The sequence below is a fragment of the Vicia villosa genome, unplaced genomic scaffold, assembly GCF_029867415.1.
Source record: "Vicia villosa cultivar HV-30 ecotype Madison, WI unplaced genomic scaffold, Vvil1.0 ctg.002544F_1_1, whole genome shotgun sequence".
Taxonomy (NCBI): Eukaryota; Viridiplantae; Streptophyta; class Magnoliopsida; order Fabales; family Fabaceae; genus Vicia; species Vicia villosa.
The window spans coordinates 240,606-252,874 of NW_026705963.1; the positions used below are offsets into that span (position 1 = coordinate 240,606).

The 12,269-nt window shown below is 32.5% G+C and overlaps 1 protein-coding gene across 1 annotated transcript; it reads right to left on the reverse strand.

The window, feature by feature from the left end:
* Positions 1-5,168: 5,168 nt before the first annotated feature.
* On the reverse strand, positions 5,169-5,689 carry LOC131639137 (uncharacterized). Its single transcript, XM_058909641.1, has 3 exons — positions 5,673-5,689; positions 5,500-5,590; positions 5,169-5,417 (listed from the first exon to the last, which is right to left on the reverse strand). Exons 1-3 carry the CDS (start codon positions 5,687-5,689, stop codon positions 5,169-5,171), a joined length of 357 nt encoding a protein of 118 aa, XP_058765624.1.
* Positions 5,690-12,269: the final 6,580 nt, after the last annotated feature.

Consider the following 12,269-nt stretch of genomic DNA (forward strand, 5'->3'; position numbering starts at 1 on the left):
ATAGATGAAGACACTCGCAAGAACTATTATGTTGAAATTGGCTGCAAAACGAAGAGGAAGAAACTGTTGAAAAAGGAAAAATTCATGGGGCAAGGATGGTATCAGTTTGCGAAAAACAGGAATCTTGGAACCGGAGACATTTTGTTCTTCACAATAACATCGCCACCGAGACGTCTCTACGTTACGTTGAGAAATCCTTAGTCTTGTTTGGTTGTGGTGGCCTGTTTTTTAAGGAGCTTTAATCTCAAACATTATTAGTTTTTTGTATTATATATGGTACAATTACAATGTTGGTTTTTTGGTAGTTATTTTTAGTTGATACAAGACTTGTTTTGAAGTATATATGTTTACATCAACTGCAGTTTGTTTGTTTGGTAGTCAATGACATTGACTCTATGGTTGAATCGCAATTCCGAATGTTTTAAGAATGCTTTCTTTATCTTTGATGATTGTTTGTCATCGATAATTCTCAATGCGTTTGTTGAATTTTAGAATTGTGAAAATAAAATTGTGACATAAACTGTTTTCAACAAATATTTAACTGAAATAGCTTGGCTCGGTAACAACAAACTATGGTTTCTAAATAAACAAATTGACGAGGAAGCTACTCTGGTTTATTTGATTTGTCAATTAACAGAAGATCCGCCATAAGAACAGGTTGTTTTTAAAAAATTAAATATATTTTTCTATATGTGGCCACGATTATTTTTTCTCTCTAATCTGAAACAAATATGCAAAATAATTCTCAAATTTTAAATAAAATGTGTTTTCTTTTAGTTTTTGTTATTGTCTCGTTTTACCTCAATTTTACATGTTATGTGTAGAAATGCTACTTATTAAAAAAAGAAACTCAATTAAATATTTATATTTATTTGATTTTAATTGTTATTATTTATTATAATTTTTGGATAATAATATTAGCCTAATAAATATTTAAATCAACACCTTATTTATATTTATAAAATTATTAATAAAAATAATAATAAAGATATATATTTACTATTTATTTATTATTTTTTATGAAACATAAAATAATCATTTCATAAATTAATTTTTAAAAACAATTTTATTCTTTGACTTGATCTCTTTTATTTTAAATTTAATATTTATATTATATATAAAAATATAGTAAATAATTTTATTCTTACTTGATCTCTTTTACATTTAAACATTTGTTGAATAATTATTAATGTATTTATTTTTTTATATAATAATAAATGTTTTCACATTCACTTTTAAAAATTTATCAATATTTTTAATCTTGTTTACAACATACTAGCAAACACAATATTCCTTAAATACACTCTTTTGATTTTAGGGTTTAATGGATATGCATTGACAGTGTAAATTAGTTTTACACTGTCATCCAATAGAAAACAAACAATCTACCATATCATTAAAACTTTTTCAAAATAAAAGTGTGGTATAATTAGATGCATGGGGTGTGATTGGTTGACAGGAGCATCACCCTTTTTCTCTTATTTTATTACACATTTCCAAATCAAATTGTAACTTTAAATTTTAATGGATTTTAAAATATATGCCACCATAAAACATTTTAAACAATAAAAAATAGTGTCAACACGTGTAGAGACTAACTCATTTATACGCTTTTAGACTTTTAGTAGCCAAAATAAACGGAAGATTGAAAGAGGAATAGCAACGTCTCTTTAGTTTCCTAGTGAGAGGAGCTGCTTCTTCAACAGTAACCCCACACCACACCCCATCAACACAGCCTCCATCACCGGCGGTCTCACGGCTGAAAATGGCTAATGGAGATAAAAGACAAAGACTTTCTGGGTAAGCGTACCATGTTTAATACTCCCTTTGTGTTAATTTCATATTGTACCATGTTCCCTCATGAAACCGCTTCTGAACCGTAAAGAATCGCTGTGTTACCCATTTATGGTAGACTTACAGAGAGGCCGAACACATTTCTACCGGCATGCATGGTGTATATCTTATGTGTCTTGAAAGTTTATGTTTTATGTAGATCTGAAACCCACAATGGACGACATTTCGAAGAGCATGAACTTCGAAAGATGTACGACAACTATGTTGATCACGAGGAAGAGCGGGAGCTAAGAACAAATAAGATCAGAAAAACCATATCTTATGAAGAATTTTGTGGGATTGTGCTGCAATCTGGTGAGGCGGGAAGTAATGAAGAACTTGAAGCAGATAAGGAAATCCCTTTTCCTACTCATTTATCAATGTCACCCGAGGCGGCAAGGTATACTATTAAGCATTATATAAATGTGGTGGTTCTGTTGTTCCAATATATACATTGAGTATTGACTGATTATGACTATGTTGCTACTTATGCAAAAGTTTTGCTGAGTACAACATGTAGTGGTCGTGTTTTCGATTCAAATTTATTGTTCATGATATCTGCATGTGTCATGATAAGTAAGTACTGTCTTTTTCTTGATCATGATATATAAAGAAAGCTGTAAGATTTTATTTAATGGAAGAGGTAGAGATAAACACAATTGTTATTAACTGGAATATGCATGGTGTATAAATAATGTTTGTTACATGTGTTATTTTATGCAGATCTCGAAATCTGAAGAAGCTACACTTTGACGAAGACGTCAGGGAAAGGTTGTACAACGGTTATCTGCATTATGAGGCCGACCGATTTATGCGAACAAAAGAGACCAGGAAAACGTTGTCATATGAAGAATATTGTTTGGAGATGCTGGGAATGTGTTATGTGGAAAGTACAGATGAAGTTGAAGACAAGGAACCGGGTAAGGAGGAAGTGCTGGGATCAGGTGGAGAAGGAAGTAAAGATGAAGTTGAAGACAAGGAACCGGGTAAGGAGGAAGTGCTGGGATCGGGTGGTGAAGGAAGTAAAGATGAAGTTGAAGACAAGGAACCGGGTAAGGAGGAAGTGCTGGGATCGGGTGGTGAAGGAAGTAAAGATGATGTTGAAGACAAGGAACCGGGTAAGGAGGAAGTGCTGGGATCGGGTGGTGAAGAAAGTAAAGATGATGTTGAAGACAAGGAACCGGGTAAGGAGGAAGTGCTGGGATCGGGTGGTGAAGGAAGTAAAGATGATGTTGAAACAAGCAAAACTGCTAAGGATGATACTCAACGTGCTGTTGCAGATACGACATGGTAAGCTGTTTTATTAGTCACTATTCTTACGGTGTACTGATAGTATTTTGAGGTCACGACTCACGATTATTATCACATCATGTTAACCAAAGTGGTTGTTTTATTATAAAGTGTGTTAACTTTAAGTTGACTATGTTGCGTGTAATGTGAATATAGTGATGAAGAAAGGGAGGAAAACACTGAGTTTGAAAGTAAAGAGATCACCTGGGAGCTAGTGGTGAAGCCGGGGAAGACTAAGACTATCAGGAATAATGTGCTTGTAAGTTGCATATTGACAAATTATAATGATATTGATTAGTTCTGTTATTTGATGGTAAATGATTTCATTAAATTGAATATGTGCAGCAAATTCCAAGACATGTGATAAGGACCTGTTTGTCCGCCCCCCAGGATACGATTGAACTTTTTGACACCGACACGGGAGAAACCTACCAGTGTGAAATGGGGGGACGGGACGATGAGGTGGAAAAGTATCTTTGCCGTGATTGGTACCGCTTTGCAAAAGACCGTGATCTGAGAGTAGGTGATGTTTTGTCTTTCTGCATCAGATACCCTCCAGCCACAAGGATATTGGTCTGTGTGGAGAGATGATAATTCTGGGTCGATAATGTATCCGTGCAGCAGGTGGTTGTTTTGGTTCATACTTGGTGGGTCGCAAGTGACGTTGTTGGTTCAGTTTGGTTAATAGTCTAATCAGTTTCAGTTAGATTTTGTTGGAGTATTATAAATGTTGTTGAAGACTTCATGTGTGAACTATATGTGTAATGGTCTAATGGTGTATTTTGAACTTTAGAGCTGCTGCTCTTTTATGATTGTATGAATATTACTGCATGTCTACTATTATGTAGTGGTTAAACTTTGTAGTGTTGATTTTGCATGGGATGGAGCTCTAACCATTTTCATTTTAGTGGACGTATGTGGCAAGGGTTAACACATGCAAACTGGAATTTTGGGCTTAGTAAAATAAGTATTCTACAAAAGTAACATAAAGGTTGGAAATATAAAGCATAGTATAGTTAAAATTCTTTATATAAAATTGATTTAATTTGTAAAAATAATATAATTCGTACAAACTTTTATTCTAACTTTTATCAATTTTAATTACAAATTATTATAGGAGTTATACATAGTAATTATATGTAATAATTATTATTTTAATTTTGTCATTATTATAATTGTATAACGTTTAATATTTATTTGTTTTTTTAGTATAAATTTTAGTTCTTAATATTTTTTTAATTTTGAAAATTTACTCTTAACATAGGGAGTTTATAAGAAACCCTAATTTTGGCTTTTACTAATTTAACCCTATATTAAAAATAAATATAATAATCATAATAATAATATAATATTCATCCACAACTATTAATAATAATTATATAAATAATATATAAAGATGTAATATTTAGGTAATCATAATAATAAAAGAAAATATTAATGATAATATAATGTCCGAATATATAAAAATAAATATAAATAAATTTATACAAATAATTTATAAAGAATAAAAAAAATTAAAAATATAACTTAAATGTAAAAATTTATAAATATTAAAATATAAGTTAAATATCTCTATCTTTTACGATTCAGATTTAAAGTTAAATAATAATAATAATAAAAATTTTAAATCCAACTTATAACTTAAATATTAAACTTAAAATAGCTAAAGTATTTATATTTTTATAGTTATACATTTATGTGTTAAAATTCTTTTTATAAAAAATAGTTTAAACAAAACAAAGTAAAAACAATTCAATATGCTATTCAACAAAGTAAAAATCAATGCTCCAATACACAAAATAAAATATTGCTCATTCATCACTAATATTTAAGAACATAAAACACATTTGGGATCACGACAACGTCAAAACCAACACCCAGCACTGGCCGCCGCCGCGACACAACGCGGATTTGCGTTACATATAACACGACTATTGTGACTGCTACATAACACTACAGTTCACATTATTACATACTTAGATACGGCGACCCATAAAAATTAAGTTTTCCAGCCTTTTGATTTTACACCGCGAAACATGTCACCTTCAACGATTCAACAATTTCACGTACAACCTATTAGGAACCAGTGAAACGGTAAAACCTACCCGATCACCTCTCCTGAATACTTTCTTCCTTGCAAATTGGTACCACCCCTCCCCTATATACAGATACTCTACACCGTCAAGAGTTTCACTCTGGATGATGCAATCATGTGTAAGTCCTGTATCATAATCACACAATTCTATCATTGAAGAGAAAAAGCTACAGGACCTACAGACTCTCCTTGGAATATGCTGCAGAATATATGATTACAACACCTGAGTTAGTGTTAATGAAACATGGAAGCAGCATATTGAATAACATGTATATACTTACAAGAACATTTCGGCTTGCAGTGTAGCCTGATGTAATGGTTTCCTCCCAGTAGTATCCATCAGCTCCACCATCATCTGATGATTCATTTGAACTGCAATATGTAACATATTACAACAGATGCATTTCAAAAACATTTGTATAACAAACAACCAAACTATTTTATAACTTATTACCTGCTTCCGTGATTCATTTCTCCTTCTTCAGCAAACCTTCGCAGATATAAAATGAAACACTCAGCTGGCTTGACATTTATACACACACGGTTAGGGAACAGTTTCAAACAGGTGCAGTTGAGTTGTTCATTCAAAAGAATAATATAACTACTGCAACACTCAATATAGTGAAACAGTCAATGCAGTGAGGTCGACATGTAGTATTGGAATAAAATTGTTCATTCACGGGTGTCTTTTTCACTTTTATACAGGGATGGAGCTAGGTGCACTGAAACTCTCTCCCTAATTTGCACCCACTATGTTTTCTAAAAAATATATGAGTGCTATATATATATATATATATATATATATATATATATATATATATATATATATATATATATATATATATATATATATATATATATATATATATATGGAAAATACTAAAACTTACGAAGAAAAACTTGCAAGAAAGTGAAGAAAATGAGGTGTCTTCATGTAATTGGATGATCCATTTTAAAAACCATCCACCCATGTTTCTTACTGACATATAACCATCCAACCCATGTTTTGTTATCAATATTTTACTGCCACATCTATTAGAGCATCCACACCAATTATACTCATATGAGTTCTTTAAATGGGTCCTACATAATTTTTTATATTATTTCACTTTTTCCAATTTTTTAAACAACTCAACTATATTTTTCAAATATCCATATGCTTCTTCAAAAACTTTAAAATGAGTCCTACTAAATTATATAATATATTGACATTTGGATTAATTTGGACACTTTTAATAAAAATTTAAAAGAAAAAGAAGAAAATAATTGAAAAGGAAGTGTAGAAGCGTTCTTTACTGTAACAACTTTGTTAAACTAAAGAACCTTGATTCCATTCAATTATCCAATAACTCCTGACACGGTAGCATAAAAAACTGTGTAGAAACCTTGTAATTTTACCGATAATCATGCTCTTAGTAATAGTTTGCCACATGTATTCTTGCGTTTTGTTTAGAAGTTTATCGTAAGAAATAGCAATGCTCACTAATTATTTAACCATTGATAAGAAATATTTAATTAAAATTGAATAACGCATTAACTAATCAAAAAAGTATTTTTGTTATAAATATGAATTCACATGGTATATGAATAATTATTTAAGGTTTCATTATAAATGATAGTAAGTTTTTTATTATAAAAATCATATATGTCCTACTAAATTAGAGACAAGTTGGTTTTATGCTTAAATTTAAAATAATTCTTAATTAAATTTTCAAAAATAAGATTATGTTGTATATTTTTATTTTAACATTACAACATTATCATCAAAGATGGCAAACAAACAACTATTCATATCATTATTATTTATATTTATATATAAAAAGAGATGGATAGATAAATAATTTTGTTTATAATAACATTGAGAAAATTATACAAATAAAAATTACAAAATTATTAAATATTTTTCAAAATTAAATCTCATAATAAAATATATGTATGATATATATTTAATATACGTATGATGTATATTTAAGCTTAGAAAATAAAAACTCTTTTATTACACTACATGAATATATTGCTCTCACAAAATATCGGACTCCGTCACTGATTTTATATATATCAAAATTAATCTCAATTGGGTCTTCCAATTTAGGACCGTTTTAGGGGGGGTCAACTCTCTAAAATGGCTTTTATTTTTAGATCCTCTTCATTTTATTTTATGCTTATATTATGATTAATTAGTATTACTTAATTACTAACATATATTTTTCAATCTAACTATACTTATTTTGTGACATATTATTCATTAATACAAAAGAGTACAAAACTTTATTTATTTAATTTTATTCATATTATTATTCATAGTTTCATGTTATTCAAATAATGCTATAATAACTATTAAATAAAATAAAAAAGCAAACCGTATCAAAATAGTGTGTAATTGTCAAATTTGGGTGTAATAATGTCATTCCTCAATATTAAACTATCATATCAATTACTACCATACTCAACCGCTCAAGTAATTAACCCATGGCCAACTACTACCACCCTACCTCAGTTATTGCTCTCATTTACTCAACTTCATCTACTTAAACTTGAAAGCTGGTAAACTTCATCCACTCAAAACAGACAAGGGATCTACTGTGACCTGGGTGATAATGGAGAAAGTATACGTAGTTTTTGAAGGTCGTAACCCAGGTATATATTTGTCGTGGCCTGAATGTTTTGCTCAAGTTAACAAATGGAGTAACAACGCACATGGCAAATATTACAGCCTTGAGCAAGCTGAAAGGGCATACACGGAATATTGCAAACAAGTAGGCCGTGTCTATGAACAACATCACAACATCAACTCGTGCGAATCTGAAGAGTGTTCGTATGCAGACGACAAAGTTCAGCCTTCTCAAGATCTGTCGTGTAAGTTGATACAATACAACCTTATGTTATGTAGTATATATACGTTGCTTATAATATTAAACGATAACCATGATATGTAACTATGTATGGCCTTTATTAACCTTTATGAACCTTTTTTATTTGTATTACAAGCTACGGTTTTGTCGAACTTGGCCGAGGAGACAGACGCGGAGGATATCGTTCTACAAAATAGCATACAAAAACAGGTAGAGGTAGTTTGCAACCGTATGAGAATCCTTGTACCGGTATACAATCTACACGAAGTCAAGGTTGAACATGGTTTCCAATTTTTAAGGTATCATGCTTGTTTGTGTAGTCCTTTGTTTTCCAAATCTATGGTTTCAGTTGGCCGTTTTGCAAAGACCGACTATGACGCGAAGGAAGATGTTGCGGTGCTGTTAATGCGTCGTTTGCTTTGCGCAACAGGTAGAAGGATTCGTGATTACAACTACTATAACGTCCAAATACTATCGGAAGAACTTCAAAATGCGAGGGATGCAAACTTTGAACTGAACATGGAGATTGCTACTTTGAAAGCAGAAAACAGGCTCCTCAGTAACCAAGTTTTAGCTAATGAACATGTTAAGTGAATGTATATAATAACAATGTGGACGGTGTTCCATTTTTTAGATTGATTCAGGTCTCAATGTAGTGACTACGGTCTTAATCGTTGTTGTGTTTTTAGCTTAGTTGCATGGCGTTGCATGTGTATAAGTTCCATTTTATGAAACTCGTTTGTCGTTTGTAGTACCTTTCATTTGATCCCTATATGTGTATGGGATATTTGATTATGGATGGAGTGGTGTGCACCTCATTATATATATATATATATATATATATATATATATATATATATATATATATATATATATATATATATATATATATATATATATATATATATATATATATATATATAATGTATCATTAGTTTCAACCTTATGGTATGTATGTGATTACAATATTAATATCTCATGTGCAAGTAGCATATCAAACAGGTCTTAATATTATATTAAGATATCAACTGATTTACTTTATGCAATTGTGATAGCTTGGGTCAATTCCACATTAAATGGTAATTAAGTGATTTGATGGAATAGGTATCGAGATTAGTCTCTACATCATTACTCTACGTTTCTCCTTATTTTCTTTATATTAGCAACATCAACAACAAGCAAGTTCTATAAAAAAAAAACAACAAGCAAGAGAGCACTCATTATCAATGGAACCAACAAGATGCAACGACTTTGTGTTGATCCCTGGCCATTCAAAAGACAACGGAATGCAAGTTTTCCTTCTTAATAATATTTATTAGTATGTCTTTATGTGTTACATTTTTATATGTTCATGTACATAAGTAATAAAGGTTGTGGTGTTTATGTAGGGATGGTGACAAAAACTCCTCAAAGATGGGCGAGAGGATTTGTTCATCAACCATTCCAAGGGTTGGACAAGATGTAGATCACGACTCATTTAAACCTGATGTAAGCTCCAAAGAAGTCACGTTAGCTGATGTGTTGGATGCCGTGGAGGTAAACATTTTTGAAACCAACATGCTTTTAAAATATAAGTATATAACTATATAAGAGTTGTAATATTCATACAACTCTGTAATGTGGAAATGCACTACTGGTGCTGAGTAATAAAATCCATTGCTTATAAAAAAAGAGATATAAGAGTTGTGTTGAAACGTTTTATGTTGAACTTTTGTGTTATATAACTACTGATATGGTTCAACCATTGTGTATGATGCAGAAACTAAGTTTCAGGATAGATATTCTGGAGATTTCTCACAACGACATGATGACCAAACTTGTGTTCAATCAAAAAGAGATACTAAAAAAAGTAGGTGGGGAAATGCGTAGCCCAAGGTTCAAAGACAAAGTTGTCCATGCTAGCTCTGGATATTCCCCTGATGCAGAAGATGATGGAAATGATCGGGGCAAAGAAAAGATGATGGACAGAGGGATGGAGAAGCTGAAGAACTTTGGTACAATAAACATATCTGACTACGACTCCGAGGAAAGAATGAATGCTAAAAAAAGAACAGTCTCCCATAACAACTACGTACGTACCGATACTGTTTGCAAACGGCAAAACACAAGCTATGGGAAACTTCCATACATTGATGCCGATTCAAACAGGGGTGGGAAAGAAGTTGCCGACAACACCAACAAGCCATTCAGTAGTGATTATAGCCGAAGGTTTAATGCAAAGGTGACATGCCTTCCACTCATATATTTGCATGGTTTTACGTTAATGTTGTTTAAACTTTAAACACTTGATTTACCATGTTATTCAAATTATTTGTTCTAATATTTATTTCAATAAACAAGGAGCTGATGACGACATCAACATTTCCCAAGGGTCGAAAGCTCTCATTCACACCATCACCAGGAGAGGGGTCGAGGCCTACAGGTAATGCTATTGGCAACTTGCAGAGAAAAGATGCAACCACTCCCAGATCACTCGGTGTCAAACGACAATCTCCGGGCGGTAGAGCTAAAAAAGCTGTTGCTATTGGGAGGACTAATGCATTCAGAAACAGTACTGGTTTAATGGTCCCGAAGGTAATCAAAATTCATTAAGCAGTACTTATGAAAGAACAATGTTTATGTCGATTGTGTATGATATTCTTAACAAGTCCTATATTAAGCAGCATTTCAGATGCGCGGTTAAGACCTCCCCTGATATGAAACTGGATCAAACGGAAATCAGGGTGTGTGCGTATGTCTTCCAAGAAGACTTTGACTCATCGTACGTGGACATGAATTTTATTACCTTATTATGAAATCTCTTTAACAATGACTAACAACCGTTGTTGTATTTCAGTGATACAATATTCAGGGTTGGTAGGACAGCGTACACCAGAGCTGATTTTGAGTGTATGTGTCCAGGAATGTTGGTTTCAAGTGAGGTACATTTCTAACCTATACACATACCCATCATTTTACGTATTATGTTTGTTGGCTAACTGGTTACTGGTGTAAATGAATTCCAACCTTGGAACAGATTATACTGATGATGGCGTTGAAGGTGATGTGGTCACAACACCAAAACGTATGCAAAAATTTATGGTGCCTGCCTCCGTAGTTCGCGGTAATTACCATAAACTCCAAATTATTCATGATGCTTATTTTACATGAGTCTTTACTAATAAGTGATAATCACATGCTAATGTATTAAACTATCTGTTGGTTGTAGGAAGATGTTGTTAAAAATAATGGTCATGAGGAATTACACATGTTTTACAAAGATGACTGGGCTGTTCGTTTTGATCACCTGAGATTGGTAGAATGTTTCATTTAATTGTCTCTAATCGTTAGATGTTGTATGCACTGCCTCCTTTTTTACATAAGCCAATTAACGGATTTGTTCAAAAATTTGATATACGTTATAGATTTATGTCCCAGTAGAAGACCAGCGTGGACACTGGTACCTCATGGTCATTTCATTAGATGATCGCAAGATCTATCATTTGGACTCGCATCTGACCGAGGACGTGGTCGCAGAAAGAAGGTCCACCATCAGAAACATCGTGAGTATAAGTGAATTTTATAATCACATGTTTGAGAAAAGAAGCTATAATAAGCTATATCTTCTTAATTTATCAGGGAGCTGCGCTAAATAAGCTGGTGGAAACGGTGTATGAAAGTTCATTCTCACTCCACGTGATGACGGACTTTGAATACTGGGATATTGTGGAGGCAAGGGGGATCCCAAACTGTGGAACCAGGTATCAAATTTCTTCCAATCGACAATCACTTTCCATATACAATTGGTCAAACTGAACCTGTTGTGTTGTATTGGCAGCGACAGCTCTGCACTATGGGTGGTAGAGTGGATGAACATGCAGAACAACTTCACAAGCAACACTCTTGGTGTGGTATGATTATATGGCAATTCTGATGTGTTGTGTTTACAATAAATTATCACCATTTAACCCCAAAAATAATCTTTGTTAACTATTTCACATTTCACTTCCAGATGAATGAGATTGTCACAAGGATGGCCGTAACTATGCGTTTGCTTATGGGAAACCATAACGACTGCAACAACGAGCTCATTCGGAAGTCGAAGGAATACTGGAAAGTTATGACAACCGCGACTTAGACAATGAGAATGTGCGGTGGCCATTTGTTTGGATATTTGGATGGCTGCGTGGACCATGTTTTGTTGATTGAAACTACTACTA